This window comes from Camarhynchus parvulus, chromosome 5 (genome assembly GCF_901933205.1).
Source record: "Camarhynchus parvulus chromosome 5, STF_HiC, whole genome shotgun sequence".
In the NCBI taxonomy this organism is placed as follows: Eukaryota; Metazoa; Chordata; class Aves; order Passeriformes; family Thraupidae; genus Camarhynchus; species Camarhynchus parvulus.
The window spans coordinates 59198205-59219311 of record NC_044575.1 but is presented as its reverse complement, the minus strand read 5'-3'; the positions used below and the strand labels follow the sequence as shown (position 1 = coordinate 59219311).

The 21107-nt window shown below is 47.3% G+C and overlaps 1 protein-coding gene across 2 annotated transcripts in view; it reads right to left on the bottom strand.

The window, feature by feature from the left end:
• The window catches only part of FERMT2 (fermitin family member 2), a 50636-nt gene that overhangs the window by 12900 nt on the left and 16629 nt on the right, over window positions 1-21107 (bottom strand). For both annotated transcript variants that reach the window (XM_030949464.1, XM_030949465.1), the window contains exons 3-7: window positions 17861-18094; window positions 6008-6142; window positions 1749-1974; window positions 1522-1624; window positions 972-1079 (exon numbers count right to left, since the gene is read on the bottom strand). In XM_030949464.1, the coding sequence (XP_030805324.1) occupies window positions 972-1079; window positions 1522-1624; window positions 1749-1974; window positions 6008-6142; window positions 17861-18094 (806 nt within the window). The remainder of the gene's footprint in view (window positions 1-971; window positions 1080-1521; window positions 1625-1748; window positions 1975-6007; window positions 6143-17860; window positions 18095-21107) is intronic.

The following is a 21107-nucleotide window of genomic DNA, read 5'->3' as shown; positions in this document are numbered from 1 at the left end:
CGGGGCTGGAACAACCTGGGATAGTGGAAGTGTCCCTGCCCAAGGCAGGGGGTGGAACAAGATGACCTTTAAAGCCCATTCCAACCCAAACCATGGTAGGATTCTACGTCTTTGCTTCTGTTTTCACCCCAGAAAACCAAAACATCCATAAAATCTCACAGGAAGAACCGTGCCCAACCCACTCTGGAGCACTTGGACGTAAACTGAGCCATTATATTTCTGCTTTTCTCTCTCTTTTTCCTGGGAGGGGCCCTTGGAGCAGGCAGCCCTGCTCCTGAGGGGGATATTTCTGCATCCTACAGCTCCAAGGTGTGCCAGACCACACGGAACAAAGGCCTGCCATCCCTCTCATGAAGTCAATAGCAGGTGGAGCATTTATGCCAAATCACACAGAGCATTTCATAAACCAGATAAATAAATAGTTCTGGGAAAGCCACAGATTATCCCCAGCTGGTTTGGGGGCAGAGAGCCAGAAAGGCACAGTTCAGTAACCCCGTGTTCGTATGGGATGGGTTATGAAGGACAAAACTAGAAGTTAAGATAGATATAAACATGTTTGCTAAAAGCAGCTCAAGTTCTTTTTCATGAGGGATAATCAGTGGCAAGTATTTAAATTATCTCATAAACTCAAGTGAGGATCTGGAGATGGGAAATGACCCAACTTCTACCAGCATGAGAAAGCCAAGCTCCCATCAGAGACAAGGTGAGGCTTAAAACATGATTTTAAACTGAAGAAGGGATGGTTTAGATGGGGTGTTGGGCAGGAATTCTTGGCTGTGAGGGTGGTAGGACCCTGGCACAGGTTGCTCAGAGAAGCTGTGGCTGGCCCATCACTGGAAGAGCTTCGTGGTCCCTTCCAACCCAAACCACTTTGGGATTCCATAATTTCGTTTATCAGATTAATGAGCAGAGAAGTCTGAGAACAAAACCAAGCCTAACCCAACCCAGGGGCGTCTGGGGCTGTGTCTCACCTGCAGTGCTGCAAACATCATCATCTCCTCCTCCGTGCACTCGATCTCCTCCAGCAGGATTGCCCACTTGGACTGCTCGTACAGCTGGTTGATCCTGATCGCGTCGTACTGCGGCACACAAACGCGGAATGCTCGGAAAACCAGGAGCCCAGCTCGACACAAACCACCCCATCCACTGGAAGCTGTCCCTGCCCATGGCAGGGGGTTGGAATGAGATGGTCTTTAAGACCCACTGAAACCCAAACTATTCTGGGATTCTGTGATCTCTCATCTCAACACAATGATCTGAGACTGAAAATCCTCTGCCACTGACAAGAAGAACTTTAAGAACTCTTTAGAAGGCTTTAAGAACTCTTGAAGCACCTCTAGCAACACCTAAAAACCCTGGTATAATGGAGCACAAATCCTGGGTTTGATGCCTGCACAACCAATATTCAAACTTCCGCAGTGTTTGGGAGATTTACTAACACAACAGCACGTTAGAGATCAGGCACCCTTTGCTCCAAAGGATGGAAATTTCAAAATGGGAGCGGAACAAGGAGCTCTGTACCTTTGGATTCAGGTCAAAAAAGCTGTAGTACTTGAACCGGAGTAGCAAAGCCTCGTTTTCCTTCACCTCCTGCTCCATGAGGGATCGGGACGAGTCCAGCCACCTGTGGATTGCCAAGACGGGATAACGCATACAGAACGCTCCGGCGCAGTCACCACAACACTCTTGAGAACACCATTAAAAAATCATCCAAAAAACCTCCCCAAATCCTCATCTCCTGCACTCACCCTTGGTTGATTTTGGCCTTATCGAGCAGCGTCTGGGGCTTGTACATTTTGGCTAAGGACTCCGGGGAGGTGACGGGCTGGCTCACGGCCAGGATTCCCGGGTTGCCCTCGGACAGGGCGCTGTCGCCGAACCAGGCGGACGTGGGGGACAGGGGGCTGCCGTCGTGGGCGTCGTAGGTCGGCGTCATCGTTTTGCTATAGAGTCCTGGGCTTGAATAGATATTTCCTACCAGTGAGGGGAATAAAAGCCGGGAATTAGCCTCGGGCCAAGCCCTGCCTGCTCCCGGCCACGCCGGCTCTGCGCAAACCCGGAGCCGGCGGATGGAAAACTTTCCCTTCTCATCTTTTCTCAACGGGAAAACGCTGCACTGCTTGCTCTCCCTGTCCCTCTCCTCTCTCTTGGCTCTCCTCCAAGAGCAAAACAGATGGAAAACTTCCAGCCCAAAGGATGGGAAAAGACTCAGGTCTCCCACACCGGGAAGCTCCTGCCCCCTGTGTTTCTGTGGCATCTGGGACATGAGTGGCCCCCGACTTACCGGTATTACCTGTTGCTTAAAGATTTTGGAAGTCAAAAGTTTTAGAGGAGCAGGAAAATAAACTAAAGGTGCAGCCAAAGAGACCAGAGGCAGAGGGCAAAAGTCCTATTGAGGTGGAGCTCACCTTTGACGGGGCCGATGTAAAGAATATCGGTGCCTATAGAGAGGGAAAGAAAGGAGGGAAGTGAGAAGGAGAGAGAAAGTCACCCGGAGAGCAGGAGAAGGACAGAAGCCAAAAATGAGCATTTTTGGAAGAGGGCAGAACAGCACAGGTGAGGTTGCACCACCCTAATGGAGCGTTTGCAGCAGCGCTGGTGGCAGCAAAGCAACTGAAGTGACTTCCCCAGGACAGCTGGGCATGGAAATGTGGCATTCCCGGATGGAAAAGCTTGCTGAGGTGGCCACACAAGTTCAGGATTAATGTGCTGAGTGGTGCAATGTGGTGCCAGACTGATCCCAAAGCAAATGTTACTCCCAGGCCTTTTGAAGCTTCACAGCTCGTACCGACTCAAAGCAAGACATAAAAACACCAAAACATTTTAAAAATATTAATTTGAAGAGAAAAAACCAAATCCAGCTCGGTATCTCATAGCTTAAAATAGCTGAGAGCCTAACAAAGAGGTTGTGGCTGCCCCATCCCTGGAAGTGTTCCAGGAGAGCTTGGATGGGGCTTGGACAACCTGGTCTCTGGAAGTTGTCCCTGCCCTTGGCAGAGGGTGGAATGAGAAGTGCCTTAAGTTCCTTTTTAAGTCACTTCCATCCCAAACCATCCAATGAAACAGCCCCTCTTCACCTCACAGGGACACTGAATTTTTACAGAAAATCCAGATTTTCAGAATAAGAGAGGATTAACCACCATCTCCTAATGGGAGGAATTCCCCTGCGTGCACACGTCAGGCCAGGAGCTCACCCAGCATCACCTGCTGGGCCCAAATCTGCCCACCAGAACCAGAAGGTCCAACACCACACTGGATTTTTGGGAAAGGGCTGTGCCCTTCCTAAATCATGAGCCTGAAATTCAGTGCACCCAAGCTCTCCCTCCCAGAGCTCTACTGAGGGTGTTGAAGATGGTGACAGAGTTGAGGTGCCACAAACAAAACTTTTTGTGCCACCTCCTGCTGCTGCCCTGAGCCACCACCTTGGCTCCAGCTCCTTGCTCCAAACCATCTCCACACCCTCATGGCCAAGGAATGACAGAAAACTGAGCTGGACTGGAAAAGTCCGAGACCAAACCAATGGAAAAACCTTTCTGAACCGTCAATTTTCACCATGGGCATCTCAAGGAGCAGGAAGAACAGTGGGAATCAGCAGCATCAATGTCACTGACAGCCAGTATCATGGCTAGGAAACTCCAAATAATTACAAACCTGATTCTAAACTGCCTGGCAGGGTGGAAAATGTAAGTGAAAACCACCAAAGGAGGATGCTTTTAACACTCCTGCTTGTTTTGCTGGCATCCCAGTCTGGATGAATCATCTGGGGACCTGCAAGCACCATGGGTAGCTGTCACCAAGACAGATCCAGCAAAACAGGCAGGAGAAAAAAAGCAGCAGGGATGTCAAGGGATGGAAAAATCCACCTTCATTGGCAAGGAAAAGGCCAGGGATGATTTCCAGGTTTTTAGACCAGGTACTTGGACTTTGGGAGCTGAGACTCCAGGATCCTGAGGATCCCTTCCTTGAGCTATCCTGTGATTCTGTGATTATCAAAGCAGCAGGAAGGTGCTCTCCCCATGGATTGTTACAGCACTGGAGCAGAGAACTCCAACAGAAACCAGCCATAAACCCCCATAAATCACTTCCCAAAGGATCTCTTCCTCCCTCCCCTTCCACCCTCACTGCTTCAGCCTTTGCATGGCTCAAGCACACAAGGCTGAGCATCAACTGGAACAATAAAAGAAAATCCCACTTTTTGCCCCAAATTTTGGGCAAGTTTTTCCATGAATATCCCCCACACTCCTGACTGAGTATCTGCTCCATCAGGGCAAAGCTTCCCCTGCACTTTTCTCCTCATCTCTTTCTCCAAACACCTGAAACATCTCAAAAGAAGCTTCCCTTAAAAAATTTGCCCCAGGCAGGCAGTGTCATGGAAAGTTCCAGCAGAAATAGTTACAAATTTGGCTAATTTATATAAACAAGTGACTACAGGTCTTCTAATGGAAAGTGTTGGGCAACACATCCTGTGGGTGTATTGACAACTCTGCCCACTGGGATTTAAATGGTTTCACTGCCAGGTTTGGGGTACTCAGTGACAAAACACTCCCAAGACATTGAAATCAGCACCTCCTGAATTATTAATTAGTTTTCCAGAAGCTTTCAGCACACAAACTGATGTTGGAACAACACCAGAAATGATTTATTCAGATGAAACCCACAACTTTTATCGAATGGCACCTGAACAGGCAAGAATTCAATCTGCTGTGAGTGATTTCATTCACAAGGAGAGCAAAACCAGCCAAGTGACTCACTGGAAGAGGCATAAATAATTAAAATAAAGCCCAGCTTTTGCATACATTTCCCCCAAAGAAGGCCAAGTCTTTCCTATTAATCTAACAGAGATGCTCTCTGTGAACACTGCCTGTTGGAAAGGCTTAGAATGGACTTTCAAGATGAAAATGCCAAATGGAAATGAAAATTGACTGGAGCCTTGCCCAAATTCTCTGAGCCAGGAGTGGAAGAGGACAAGGCCAGAGGTATTTTTAATTTTAAGAGAGGAGAAAGAGTGGGATCAGAGCAGAAGGAGGATTATTTTTCCTTGTTCCAGACCCGTGATGCACATCAGCCTGCACAGCCAAAACCTTCCTTTCTGCAAGCCCTGTGCCACCACTGGCATTAACCACACTCCATGACCTTCCCTGCAGCTGATTTAACACCAATTAACACAACTTTACAATTCCAAGGTAGTTTTTTTAATTAAAGCTGCCCTGCTGCCCTTGGATTGCTGGATTTAAACCCGAGAGCTTTGGCAGCCAGACATGTCTCTCCTGCTCACCACTGTGGCTTTCTCCACAAATCCATTTGGGATGAAGTGCTCCCACTTGGCCAAAATTATGGTTTAAACTGCTGCCATTTGCCTTCAGACACCAGACTTCCAGCAGCCATGGAAAAAAGCTGAAAAACCCCCTCTGCTTGCAAACACCTGCATTCATTTGCTGCCTGTGGCAACTCCATCAGGGATGTTACTTCATCAGGGATGTTACTCCAGCAGAAATTCCCTTCCCAATCCTGCTCTGGATCTGGAATCCACACTGGCCAACCAGCCCCCAGCAATAAAAGGATTTATTTAGCATCACAATCCACAGCTACACCGTTCATGTAAGGCAACACTAAAGCAATTAATAAAACCCTGCCCTGGTTGGGCTGTAAATACAGAGCAGAACGGTGGCACAGCCTAAACCACGCCAGGAATGTAGACATTAGCAACGATTTTCCATTTAACTCCTTTCTTAACAGGCTAAGAAAAGCTCTCAGCAACACCATCTGAGTGCTCAAGTGGCCACACTTGGGCTCTGGAGTGTTCTGTGAAGCCTGGGGGTTGCTCTGCTCCCAGAAATGCGTGACAGCTCCAGCCCCAGACATGCATTTGTGCCAGCGAGTGCTGCAGCCCGCCAGGACCTGTGCCATGGAGCTGGGGTCTGTTTCTTGCACAGACCCTCAGAAATTCAATCAGCCCCATGTTGCTGTGCCAGTTTTTCCCCCTGCTCCCATTTTTTTGCCAGCTCACCCGACCCTGGCGTGATCAGAGGCCCCTCCAGCTCGAAGGTGTCATCTTCACATTGATCGTCCAATTTCTTCTTTTTTTTCTTTGATGGATCTCTGGGTTTCCTCAAAAGGGAGAGCTCTTCTGGATGCCTGATGTCTGGAGGGGAAAATGGACAACTTTTATAATGGCAGGATGAGAAAAAGGGAGGAAAAGGGAGAAAAGGGGAGAAAAAAGAGAAAAAAGGGAGAAAAAAAGAGAAAAGAGGAGAAAAAAAGAGAAAAGGGGAGAAAAAAAGAGAAAAAGGAGAAAAAAAGAGGAAAAAAGAGGAAAAAAAGAGGAAAAAGAAGAAAAAAAAAAAAAAAAAAAAAAGAAAAAAGAGAAAAAAAGAGAAAAAAGAGAAAGAAGGGGAGAGGAGAGAAGAGGGGGGAGAGAAGGGGAAGAAGAAAGAAGAGAAGGAGGAAGAGAGAGAAAGAAGGAAGAAGAGAAGAGAAGGAAGAAGAGAAGAGAAGAGAAGAGAAGAGAAGAGAAGAGAAAAAAAGAGAAGAGAAGAGAAGAGAAGAGAAGAGAAGAGAAGAGAAGAGAAGAGAAGAGAAGAGAAGAGAAGAGAAGAGAAGAGAAGAGAAGAGAAGAGAAGAGAAGAGAAGAGAAGAGAAGAGAAGAGAAGAGAAGAGGAGAAGAGAATCCTTCCATCAGGAACAACAATCCAGCAGTGCTCAATATCTCCCCTGGATGAATTTCCTGCTCTGTAATGGTTAAAAATCAAGTTGAGAACATTTTCCCTGCAAGCCCGTTGGAAACAAGTAGTGTCCTTGGCTGGAAAGGTAACATAACATTTGGATAAAATGTGGAATTTCCCAGGCACAGTCAATCAAATGTGAATGTGAGCACTGTGACAGAGCCTAGTAACACCTTCATACATTAAATATAAATAAGAAAAAATAATAACCCCCCACACTAATAATACAAAATTAGAAATAATATATAATATTATAAGAATACACAGTAATATAGAAATAATGTAAAGAAATGGAAATCGAAATTATAGAAATAGAAAAAAAGAAATAGAAATAGAAACAATAGAAATCAGCACAGAAATCCCTACTTAGCCATGTAGGTAACAGGCCAAACCCTCTCACTTCCATAGGAGCAATCCAAGAGTTAAGCCATTTATTTACACATCACACTGGAAACTTTAAAGCCTGTAATTTACCCACTTTTTAAAGAGATTTTGGCCAAAGTGTTTCCTTTTCACAGCAAACCTCTCCCATTTTCCTGCCTGGGATCCCTGGAAGTGCCCAAGGCCAGGTTGGATGGGGTTTGGAGCGATGTGAGATGGTGGAAGGTGTCCCTGCCATGGCAGGGGTGGGATGAGATGGGATTTCAGGTCCTTTCCAATCCAAACCATCCTGTGATTCTGTGATGGGGATTCTGGACATGCCTGAGCCTGGAAGGAGCTCTGGAGTCTCCTCTGCAGCTGCCTGTCCATGCTGAAGCTCCTGTGCTGTTTCCTGCTCTGGTTTTTGCACCTATCACCCCAACATGCTCAGAGCTTTCCCTTTGGAATGCCCTATGGAAAGCAGCCCTGGTCCCATCCCTGCTGCAGGAAAAATCAGGAGCCAGCAGCTGGCTGCAGCCAGGCTGGGCTTTCCCACCCAAGGAATGCTGAAGGACACAATCAATCAGCCATGATCCCAGGCAGGAGAAGTCACAGCACTGGGAGCTCCCTGAGCACTCCCAGGATTATAATGAACACTGGAATTTGGTGCCCAGCACGTGACCTGAGCAGGACACAGCCCCACAGTGCCCACCCTCACCAGCATCGTCCCTTCCTGCAAACAGGCTGGGAAATGCCACACTGGGAACTTCCCCCATCCAGGTGATTTTCAGGGGTGGATCCCACTAAACCTGGCATTCCTGAATCCAGAAGCTGCACACTTCTGGATTTAAATGCCTTTTATATTGCAGGTGTCCAATCCCATTACCTAAATTTTATTTTTATTTATATTCTTGTAGTTACTTACACATGATATTTATATATATAAATGTTATATATATATATATATATATTTATTTACTTCTTTAGAAAGCACCATTTATTTTCAGCTTTATTTATATATATATATTTATTTATTTCAATCATATCATTGAATCCCAGAATGGTCTGGGTTGGAGGGAACCTTAAAGTCCACCTTGTTCAACCTCCTGCCATGGGCAGGGACACTTTCCACTGTCTCAGGTTGCTCCAATCTGGCCATGAGCACTTCCACACTAAAAATATATAGATTTAGATATCTACATGGATTTGAAATCTCTAAAAAATATATATAGATTTTTATATATTTCTATTTTATAGACAAACTTTTTCAACTTATAATTTAGTTTTATTTCTGTATTTAGAGATATTTATTCCTCTATTATTTATTTATATTTAAATAAATAGTATGTAAATAAATAATTTAAATATAATATAGATATAAATATAAATATTATATATTATTATATATAATATATACTATATATTATATATGGTATATAGTATATATAATGTATACTATATATTATATATAGTATATGTACAATATTATACTATATCTATTATATTATATATAATAGATATAATATATAATTATATAATATATTATAAACATCATATTTATATTTATATTATTATTCATTTTTATATATACAACTTCTATTTTCAGCTTTAATTTAACCCTGATTTATTACCACACAAATCACCTCACTAAACCCCACCATCCTCCACTTTCCCTGCCCAACTTTTTGACCATTTCTAGCAACAAATACCCAGAGGATGAGTGCAGGCAGCTCCATGCATTCCCATTTATCCCAGCCAGCTTACCTCATGGAGCAGGAATCTGCTGGGACAACCAGGGTCACATGCAGGGGACAAGAGGCAGCACAGCCTAAATGGAGGAGTTCCCCTGGTATTTTGGAGCAAGGTTGAGGCTCTGAGGTTTATTTATGGTGCATTAGCAACTCTCAGCTGGAAGTGCTCAGGGAGGCCAGGAGGAGGCTCTGGGCCAGGCTGGGATTCTGGAAGCAATCCTGGAATCCTCCCAGGGCTTGACCATCTGATATCAAAGAGACTTTTTATAGCCCCTCGGTCGTTCCTGATGCTCCCAGCGGGATAGGAAGGATCCAGGGCAAGTTTTGGGCAGCTGCTTGGAAGCAGCACATGGCTGCAGGGGCTGGAGCAGGCAGCACATCCTGGGGATGCCAGCAGGGATCCAATGGATGAGCAGGGATCCTATGGATGAGCAGCAAATTCCTCCCAAGTGCATCCATCCACAGCCTCCAGGACTTTACAAACCCACCAAGGCAGGCAGGGAATGGCTTCAAACTGGAGGTTTAGATGGGATCTTGGGAAGGAATTCCTGGCTGGGAGGGTGGGAGGCCCTGGCACAGGTGCCCAGAGAAGCTGCGGCTGCCCCTGGATCCCTGGAAGTGCCCAAGGCCAGGCTGGACAGGGTTTGGAGCAACCTGGGATGGTGGAAGGTGTCCCTGCCCATGGCAGGGGTGGCACTGGATGGGCTTTGAGATCCCTTCCTTCCCAAACCATTCTGGGATTTTATGGGAAGGAGACATTTAAGCCTGAGCCTGGAAGGAAGAGTTCTGGAGCTCAAAATATGATCAGAAAGGTGGCTTTGAATCTCCAAGCAAAATTTTTCTAACTCTTGGATGAAGCCATTTTGCTGCCTGCACCATCTTCTCTTCCATTTGCTCCAAGATCCTGCCTGTGCCTGCTGTGTGTGGCTGAAGGGAAATCCTTGGCCTTTTTTTCCAGTGTAATCCCTCATTTCTCATCCAGCCCCTGCACAGCTCACCCAGCCCAGCTGTGCCCATTTATCTCCCATTTAAGACAAACTCCAGAGCTGGGATTAAACCCTCTTCCTTCACAAAGCACCATCTGCACCCTGCAAACTGACTAAAAAAAAAAATCTTCCTTACAGGGTGTAAAATTCCCAATTTATGCTCTTTTGCACTAGATCCACCAAGTAAATCTTGCAGCTGCTGCATCTTTATCCACCAAGGTGTGTTGTGATGGGGATCCCAGAAGGGTTTGGGCTGGAAGGAACCTTAAAGCTCATCTCATTCCACCCCTGCCACACCTTCCACTATCCCAGATTGCTCCATGCCCCATCCAACCTGGCCTTGGACACTTCCAGGGATCCAGGGACTCCCATTCCCAGAAGAAATCAGATTTATGGTTTTCTTACATCACCCACATCTACAACATGACATCATTGACTGGAAGGGCTGAGTATGGATGGATGTGCCCAAAACCTGAAATTATGGGAAATCACACTACTTGCAGTATTCAGTTCTCATAAATACAGATAATAATCTGAGACACAAAGAAATTTTTGATGTAGAAAGAAAATTAATGTTGCAAAGAAGCTTCCGGCATCCAATTTCCTTCCCATTTCTGGCTCCCCTAAAGGCCAGAGGGCTGCTTCACCTCCTTAATTCTGGAACATAAAAAAACTCCATAAATTTACTTGTAGCACAGACAGCATTGAGGGGAAATCCTCTCTTTAATGCTGATCCAGCCACCCTCCTTCAGGAAATATGTTTTGAAGTGGGATATCTCTGGGAAGTGGGATTTCTCTGCACTCCATCACTGCTCCCTCCGACCAGTGACTCATTAAAATTACAGCCTTTGTGCATCACTCTGACAAATCTTAGAAAAATGAGACCTCAAACCCCATTTCAGACTTAAAACCAAAAATAAAGGTGGTTTTTTTTTCTCCTTGGAATGAGTGAATTCTGTGGATGGTTTTTCACAGTGTAAATTTACAGAACGAAGCATCCGACTTTGTCTGCAACATAAATTATCTGGAGATAAAGTTCTGCAAAACAGACCACAGGAAAAAAAAAACACCAAAAAAGAAACTAAAAAAGGAACTTACATAACCTGAGGAGTGTCTGGAGATAAGGCTGTGGCTGTGTTGGACACTGGGCAGTATCTGATGGAGCAGGTCCTCACCTCCCCAGCACAGTTTACTGGGTTTGTACATTCAGTACATTTTATTATGGGTTCTTCAGATGCCCAGGAACTTAAATATTTATCTGGGCAAAAGCCAAGCTCTCCACTCACTGCCTGGGGCCCAGCAGCTCTCTCAGGACATGCCACAAAGCCTCTGGAGATGCCCAAGGAGTGCTATGGGTGTGGAATCAGCTGGGGCTGACCCTGGCAGAGGTTTTGCTGGAGCCTTCCCAAATTGTGGGTGGAAAATCCAAGTGCCTGTTGACTTATGGATTTGCCAAGGGAGCAATGATGTGCAAAACCACCCAAAAATGGGGTCAGTGGGGTTTGGAAGGGTGTGAATGTTTGTGCCAGTGGTTCCCAGAGCTGAAATCAGGCACCACCAGCCCAGGGAGACCCAGGAGGAGAAGAAAAAGGAGGAGAAGGATGCAGGCAGTGGTGATGGAGCCAAGCATTACTGCAAGGCCAATAAAAAGAGCCATTGGAGAGGCAGAGTCAACAAACACTTGAATGTTTGGATGTTTTTTTCCATAAGTGGGACGAAATCCCCAGGCTCCCATTATCTGGATGCCTCCTGGAGCACAGGCAGCACTACAAGCCTTGCCCCTGAAGTGGCTGAACTGCAGCTCCAGTCCAATTAAACTCCATTAATTTAATCCCACGAACAAGAGAAAAACAATCCACTCACACCCTTCCCTCTGCTTCAGCCCATAAAGAGCAACCCAGCTAATTCCAAGGAAGGCTTGGCCAGCATGCCCTAATGTCTTCAGGATGGAATTCTATTTAAAGGGTCTCTGTCAACAGCAGAGTAAGGATGAAAAAATCCACTGACTCACACGGTGACATAAAACCTGCTGCTCCTCCACACGCAGAACACCATGGGGTGGGGACAGCGGGGGAGAGCGGAAAGGATTTTTTTTTCCCTCATCTCAGACACTCTGTAATTAAATCTGGTTATTTCCCTGACCCCAGTTCCTGGGGCTGGTCTGACAGCTGAGCACGGGCAGGCAATAAAAGGGGAAAACGCCGCAGCTGGCAGCCAACGCTTGGGCTCTGCAGTTGAAAAAGCTGAGGACGTTGCAGTTTGGCCAGCTCTGGAAATGGGAAGATTTCCTTCCACACCCATTCCCTGGACATATTTAGAAATAGCTGTGCCACTGCCAAAGCTCTGTGCTCGTGGCAGGGAAAGGCAGCAGATCCATGCTCGGGGTTTCACCGCCGCTGCCTCCCCGTGAACATCATCCCTGAGCATCCTCCTGATGCTCCTGAGCATCCACAGCCTGCATCCCCAGATCCCAGCGTCACTGAGGTTGGAAAAGACATCCAGGATCATCAAATCCAACCTGTGAATCATCTCCAGTTGTCACCCAGCCCAGAGCACTGCGTGCCACATCCAGTCCTTCCCTGGACACCTCCAGGGATGGGAACTCCAGACCTCCCTGGGCAGCCCCTTCCAAGGCCTGACCATCCTTTCCATGAAGAAATTCCTCCTGAATGCTGCTGTTGCTTCCCAAATTCCCCCTGAGATGCTCATATGCATCTACCAGGACTCCATGATTTTAGGGAAAATGCTCCTTTTATTTACCAGCAGGGTGTGAAGGAAGAAAAGAAGGTTTAGGAGGGTTGCAGTGGCCAGGGACGGTGGGATTCCTGTCATGTGCAGGGCCCAGATGATGGACTTGATTGGATTGGACTTGATGATCCTTGTGGGTCCCTTCCAATCAGGATATTCTGTGATTCCACAAACTCCAGGCAGCTTTGCCTCCTGGAAAGCAACTGAGCCAGGGATGGAGCTCCATGTGCCTGGGAACACTGCACATCATCCACCAAAGGGTTTCAGTTTTGCAAAAAAACCCCAAAACAACAAAAAAACCTAAAAAAACAACAAACAGTGGCTTTTTATAGAAGTCTTTTTGGCAGCTGAGGGCGTGGAAATATTGCAAATACTTCAGGAGTCAGAGGACGTTCTGTCCTGGAGCGGGGAGTGTTTGGAGAGGGGAAAAAAAAAAGGTAAGGTCACATTTGGCACTGGGATGGTGTCACCTTCCCTGGGCTGGGCTGGGCTGGCACCCTGCCACTCCCAAATGCCACTGCCACCTCGGCTCAGGTTGCATTTGGTGGCTGGAGGCTGAGGCAGGGAAGGCTGGCTGTCACCTTCCCACCACTCGCTGAGTCTCGGGAACCTCCTTATTTTTGGGATGATGGGAAGCAGCTCAGCACCCTCATGGGACTCTCTGCACCCCCAGCTCCACAGGATCACACCACCCTCACCCTGGGCAAGAAGGGGAGCTGGAGACCAGAGCAAGATGGAATGTGGGCATGGAAATGCCACAGCTGGGCACAGGATGCTCCCCAGACTCAGTTTTCCAAAACAGGTGACTAATTCACAGGGATTATGAGGCAGGAGCTGGGTGTGAGCTCCACCAGACCCTGGGGAAATAAAAGAGCCTGAAGGGAATTTCTCCATCCTACACAGCCTCAGGGTGGGTAGGGAGGGATTGGTCATGAATTTTGGAGTGTTTACTCCCAGAGCTTCCTCCTCCCAGCTCTGGCACTGAGTTGTTCTCCCTGTGATCCCATGAACATCAACCAGAATTTTCCCTGCTCCTCTTCTCAGGCCGGAGGGCAGCAGAGGTCTCAAATCTTCACAGCCAGGAGAAGAGGAGAAGGATGGGAGGTTTTTTGCTGTCACAGCAGCTCTCCTCACCCTGCAGCTCCACCATAAGTCGTGTCCCCAGGAGAAGGAGCATTGCCGGGGCAGGAAACGCCGAGGCCTGGGAAAAAACTCTCACTGTTTCATCTTGCTGCTTGCTTTTCCTGTCCCACGTGCCCACAGAGCAGCAGCAGAGACTGCCTGGAGTCCCTTGGAGCTCCTGGGATACATGGAAAAAAATGCAGGCAGAATGCTGGAAGGGCATGAGCAGCTCTAAGGCATCCACTGGGCTGGAATGAAGTGAAGCCATCCCAGAATCCCAGAATGGCTTGGGTTGGAAGGGACCTTAAAGATCATCCAGTTCCCTGCCATGGCAGGGACACCTTCCACTGTCCCAGGATGCTCCAAGCCCTGTCCTTGGGCACTTCCAGGGATCCAGGGGCAGTCACAGCTGCTCTGGGCACCCTGTGTCTCAGTGCCCTCACAGCTGAGAATTCCCTCCTGTTCACGTAGGAACAGAAGATTTTTCCATTTGTTGTTACGTTGGATGATGGGTGAGCATCTCCCACCTCCCCAAATGCCACCTCCAATGAGGATATTCCCACTCACACCAATAAAATGCTGAGTGCAGCTGATGCCTCAGGTTCAGCTTTTCTATATTTCACATTCTGTGCTGCTTTAGTGAGTGGGTCTGGGCTCCATATCAGGGGATGGTGAGCTCTGTGCACAGAGCAGGGAGACAAAACAATTCCTGCTCCAGCTGGGCACCAAGGACAAATGACCCAAATCTCAGCCCAGGAGCACAAACACCGTGGGCTGGAGAGAGAAAAACAAGCAGGGTGGGACTGCCTGGGCTAAAGCTGGAATGGGACAATGAACTGCAAGGTGCAAATGGAGCAGAACTGATCCCAGGCACAGACCCCGTGCCCGGCCGTGCATTTTGGGGCCATTTTGGTTCATCTTGGGTGCAGCCCTGGCTGGGCTCTTGTGCTGCCCAAGGTGGATCCGTGGAGGAGATGCTTTGAATCAATCCCTGCTTTATTCTGGAACTCCATCCAGCCTCTGCTCTAGGGCAGCCTGCACAAGGCATCACAGCCCATCAAATCTGCAGTTGGACATTTGATGGGCAGTTTTCTGTGTGGAATTATCTCTGAGTGCGATGATGAGAGCAGGGAGCATCCCATCCCAACCCCCCCTGTCCCACTGCCAGCCAGACAGGAAGCACAAATCCCTGCTGCTCAGGGAAAAAAAAAAAAAAAAAAAAAAGTGAAGTTTTACTTTCTCTTTCTCTGGTCTTTAATTGCAGATCAAAGCTGGCCCTTCAGGCTGGAGCTGCCTGCCAGCAGCTGCTCCTGGGCAGCATTCCAGGCCACCCTTTGGATGAGGGCTGCCCATCCCATGCCCTGCCTGCTCCTCTCCTCGTGCCTGCCAGGGTCAATCCCTGCCTTTAACCCTCCTGAGTGGCTGCTGTGGGAATCAAGGGGCTGCAATCCAGCACTGGGAGTGAGATTGGGGTTTTTTCCGGCTTCACACGACCTCCAGGAAAGTGAGGGATGTTTGAGTGGATCCAGCATCTTCCCTGGGAGCCCTGGGGAGCTGCCCTTTGGAATAACTTCCCTCTGCACAAGAACAGAGACTTCTCTTTAAAAATCAACCACACTCTGCAAGGGTCACACCTCTGGGTAACAACTGAAAGGGAACAGAAGCAAAGGACAGCCTTAAATAATTCATCCACGGGTGTTCCTGCTTGAGTAGTGAGGATTTTACAAATGCAACCAGTCAGAGGCCTGAGAACATCAGGAATTACTTCAGTTATTCACTGGTGATGCTTTGTGCTGGAGTTAATGAGGTGTGTAATTAAATGGTCCAGGGGCAATGACAGCAAACAGGTACAGCCAAAATCTGAGCAACTCCCAGGCACAGCTCTGTGTGAGTTCCCTGGAGCTCAGAAATCAAGGGATTTCAGAGACAAGGACTATGCTGGGATCACTTTCCCTTCCACCTTGAAATATCTGCTCAGTTCTCCTTGGAGAGACAATTAGCTTGATTAAGGTGGAATATGAGAGCTCTGTGCAGGGATGTTGACTAGGGCAGGGAAAGGTAATGGAAGAAAAACAGGGCAGGAAAACACAAATGGGGAGGGGAAAAAGGAGAATCATAGAATCACAAAATCCCAGAATAGTTTGGGTTGGAAAAAACCTTAAAGATCATCCCATTCCAACCCCCTGCCAAGGGCAGGGACACCTTCCACTATCCCAGGGTGCTCCAAGGTCTGTCCAGTCTGGCTTTGGACACTTCCAGGGATGGGACTGCCACAGCTCCTCTGGGCTACCCTCAGAGCCAAGATTTTAATCCTAATATGTAATATATATTTTTTTAGATTTATATATTTATATTTATAATATATGGGTTTTTACATTCGTTTATTTAAATATATATATATATATATAATATATTTTAAGTATATAAATGTTAAAACACATTAGATATGACATCTATAGTGGTATTTCAACATCTACAGGAGCAATTTACCACTTATATAAAATGTATTTGTACATCATTTGTATTTAGACCTCTCTGGTCTTGGGGAGAGCATCCCAGCCCCTCCAACTCCAGCCCTTCTGCATCCCCACATCCCAGTCCCTCTTCCCTCGAGCTGATGCCAAGCTCATGTATCATCTTCCCAGTAGCTCTGCTGAACATCTGGCTCCCAGTAAACACAACTGGGAGGGCTAAACAACTTAATCACTGCAGCTTGTGTCTGTCCTCAGACAGCTCAGGCTGCTGAGAGGCACTCAAAGGAAAGTGAAATTTCCAGTAACAGCCCTGCTTTCCCCAAAATCAGGAACTTCATTTCAGTACTTCAGATGCTGCAGAAGGGAAGTCAGCACCACCCTGGATGGATGTGTCCCTGCTGCCTGCTCACAGCTCCAACTTCTGCAACCCCAGAGGCTTTTCCCCCCTCCCAAACCTTTAAATATCAGGATTATTCTGCTGGTTTGGTCATAAATACACCAAAAGCTCTGCACTTGGAAGAAAAGGCTGCTTCAGACCCACAGAAAGCTCTGACAGCATCAGTGACAGATCTCCTGTCTCGTGATGAACCATATCAGAATTTCCTGACATGAGTCACTGCTGGAGAGATTCATCAGCGTCCAAGCCTGGGACCTCCCTGTCTAGCACGACATCCCAAATGCCCAAATGTGGGACATGGGGGTGGGGGAAGCAAAATCCACTCAGACACAATGCTGGCTAAGCCTTTTCTATTTTAAGGAGAAATTGCCCAATATTTATATAAAAAAAACCAAAACAACAAAACAGGAAAGCAACAGCAAAGCTCTGTAACCAGCTAAAAATACCAAAATACCAACCAAGCCACGGATGTGCTGGACACTGCACGTAGGGATGAGCTCCTCCTGCCTCCCCAAACAACTGGGTCAGCCAAGAGGAACCTCAGCTGCCTTCTGAGCGCAGGAATAGATTTGCTACAGCTGAGGATGGGTTGCAGGCTGCTTTGGGAGGGGAGAATTCCAGTATGGAGTTGCCATCTCCTCACTGGGTTTTTTTTTTTTGGTGGGCAGGAAGGAACATTGGGTTTTGGGATGAGGAGTTTGTGAAGATGGGTAAAAAATTATACCTGGTAGGGAATGATCCCTCCTTTCTCATGGGCTTCTCCACCAAGAAATGAGGGTGAAGAGCAGACAGCAAGACTCAGTTCCTTCCCCCCATCAGACAGTTTTAGAGTGGAGCATCACCACTTAATCTCTAATATGATTTTCCACTAGAAGACAACCCACAGGGCTGGCAGATCTCCCATTTCAGGGTTTGCTTTTCATCCAGCACATAAATTTGCAGGGGGGGAAAAAAAAAATCACAACCAGTCTGAATATCAAGCAGGGCTGGTACCACCTCACCTGTGACAAACCTGAGGACAGCTGTGCTGTGGAAGAGAATTCAGCACAAAAAATGCATTTTTTAATCACTTTTTGGCTCAATTGGTCCTGTTATTGAAGTATTTACACATAAAAGAGTAGATCTGGAAGGAAAAAAGAGAGGACATCTGGGCTGTTTGATGTCCAAGTGACTCCTGAGTGCTCAAAGCCAGAAAACACCAAGGATTCATCAAATTTACAGGACAAGCACCAGAGGAAAGGCAGGAGCCAAACCAACCAGAAAACTCCCCAGGGTGGGGGGGAGGTTTTTCAACACTTACTGAAGGTTTTGCAGATGTCAGAAACTGCCTTGAAGACCCTGTCAGAGAAGTTGACTTTGACCTTGACGTACTTCATGTTGGGCAGCTGCAGGCGCAGCAGTTTGTGCTGAGGGGTGAACTGGAGCTTGGCATCCGCCTGGATCCCGTATTTATCCAACGTCCAGTGAGTTTTAAGGAGCCAAGTTTTCTTCTTTTCCCACCACAGAGCGTGATCAGACCAGTCCTTCTTGACATCTGCAACAAAGAAGCCATTTTTCCCCCAGTTAAAAGCGGCACCAGAACGAGGACAAAAGAAGTTTTTAAAGTTTTGTTTTTTCTCCTTTCCTGAGAAGGAGCTATGGATCCAAAAAACTCCAACAGCCCTTTCTGGATACAAGGAACTGCTTGTATTCAATAGTGTTTTGATGGGATATAAAAGCAGGGAAGAACCCAAGGGATAAAATAAAGATGAGACTCAGCGTGTGTGTGGATCACCAGCCTGGCAGTGATCCCACCTGGAACACGAAGCCAAGGGGTCATGAGCGACCCAAAACCTCTCCCAGCAGGGATTTTGCACAGTTTTTGGGGTTAACTATCAATTCTTGGGTTTTTCCCCACCATCTAGGATACCTGTGCTATCCAAAGGTGAGCCCAACCACCTTGGCACACATGGAAAACAGAACTGGCAGGAGGTTTGCAAGGAGAATTCAACAGGACTTTCAGTTTCTACCAAAAAAACCTGAAAATTTCCAACCGAAATGAATAGTTGCCTCCCAAACAACCAAGGAAACTCAACAATCACAACTCTTTCCAGCTGGGATGTAACCATGGGGTGCCTGGAGGTCACCTTCAGGTTGGGAAGCATTTGGGGAACCAAAGTATGGTGATAACTCCAAAAGACAAACCCTGTGCAATATTTTCCCTAACACCTGGAATATTTTTCACTACCACCTGGCCCTGCCATTCCTGCAGAGCATTTTCCACTCTCACAATGAATGACAGTGCCATGTCCTTCCAGCACACAGGGAAAAGAGAATGGAATGATATGCAATATAATCATGTATGTAGTAATAGAATAATTCAGTTTTCAGCTCCAGATCTCCCTGTGATCCTGGATTTCCATCATGAAACACCAGTTTAACCCTAATTAAAACCACCAGCTGACATTTATTCCAACAGCTCCTGTCTCCATCCTTCAGCACCACAGGGCACCAGCCAGAAAGGCAGGAGCAATTCCAGAGGATTGGAGAATTTCCAGGATTAGGTGAAGTCCCAGCAGACACAATGCCAAAGGGACTGAAGGAACACAATCCAGCACCAACATCATGCTGGGATTCCTGGTGTCCTGTACAGGAGTTGGACTGGATGATCCTCGTGGTTCCTCCCAGCTCAGATATTCCATGATCCTGTGAGAGTGAAGATTGTCCCCACGAGCCACATCTGAATTAAACTGAGATGAGAGCAAGGTGACAAATGAACTTTTGTCTGTCCCTATCTCAAACCAGGATCTGGAGCTGGGGATTACTGAGAAAACCCAGCAGGAGCTGGATTTCCCCTTTGAACTCCTGGTTTGATGGCACAATCAGCTCTGCAGAAAGTGGAAACATTCAGCTGGACTTTTCAACAGCTTTGTACAATCCAATTAAACAAAACCAAATATAGAAAAGCATGCAAACTTGCACAAGCCTTGTCTACCCGGAAAAAAATCCAAGAAATCATTACAATGGACTCTGGTAATGGAGTCCAACTTCTGCCCTACTGAAAGCTGAACGAGTTGGCACCAAAAATCAGGGGGAGGAAAAAAACCAAAGGCATTTGGAATCAGTAACATTTATGCCTAACAGAAGGGGATTTGGGTTTACACTGCTGATTAACTATTCAGGCCAGGGCACAGAAACAACATTCTGGGCCTGAGAGTAATTAACGCTTTCAATTAACAGTGAGATGTTGGTTCTAGCAGGAAGGGGAAGGTCTGTGCCTCTCCCATGGGGTAGTTATATATAAAAGAGGCTGGCAAATGTTTAGCAGCTGTTTTGTGGAGCTGAGTTTTACACACTGACAAGAGCCTTGGGTGCTTTACAAAGGATCCAGGGCTGCTTGGAGCAATCCCTGCAGGCCAGGGAATGCCAGCAGCCTGGTCAAACCTGATCAAAGGTTTATAAACCTTCACCAGAGTCCCAATTCATGAGTTACTGATTTGTTGGGGTTCCAGCTGCACAGCAAGGCTGAATATTTCAGCTCAGGCTTTTCCCATCTACTACCATCAATCAGTGGCCACTTCATATTTATCTACGTATCATATTCACCAACTTCTTCATATTTATCAACTATTATCAATTTATCATTCATTTATCAGAGCTCAGGTAAGTTTCCAAGCACTGCAAATTCACCTTAGAGAACCCAGACCTGGAATTTAGAAGTTAACTACAGGTTGTAGATCTCAGAGAGGTTTGGGGATCCAGCAGCTCCTCTGAGCTGCTGAATGTGATGGACACAGAGCTGCTGCAGGGAGTGCAGAGCAGGGTCACAGGATGAGCAGAGGGATGGAGCACCTCTGTGGGAGGAAAAGCTGGGATTGCTCAGCCTGGAGAAAAGCAGCTTTGAGTTGATCTAACTGTGGCCTTCCAAAGCCTGAGGAAGCCACAACAAAGATGAACAGAGACTATGTACAGGGGATGGAGACACAGGACACAGGGATTGGCTTCCCACTGCCAGAGGGCAGGGTTGGATGGGATATTGGGAAGGAATTGTTCCCTGGGAGGGTGGAGAGGCCCTGGCACAGGGTGCCCAGAGAAGCTGTGGTTGCCCCAGGATCCCTGGAAGTGCCCAAGGCCAGGCTGGACAGGGATGGGATCAGCCTGGGATGGTGGAAGGTGTCCCTGCACATGAGGGTGGAACTGGATGGGCTTTGAGCTCTCTTCCAAGCCAAACCCTTGCAGATTTCCATTAAACGAGCTGCACACGTGTAAGGGTGACAAGAAATCACTGCCACCCTCCCAGCCAAGGAGCCCCCAGGTGAAGGCAGCAGGGATGTGGCGGCTGGAGCTGTCAGCATCAGCTGGAGCTGGGACTGAGCTCCAGGAGCCCAACCCCAGCAGCAACACCCTCGGGAAAGGGAAGCACAGCACTTCCTTCCCGGCCTCCAAAATAAACCCCCACCTTCCCCTGCAGCCTGAACCCAAACCTCTGGAGCCTGGGAGGGCTGGCAAACCCAGCTGTGATTTTTATTTTTGTTTTTTTCCCGGGCAGAACCTGGTGTTTCATTTGC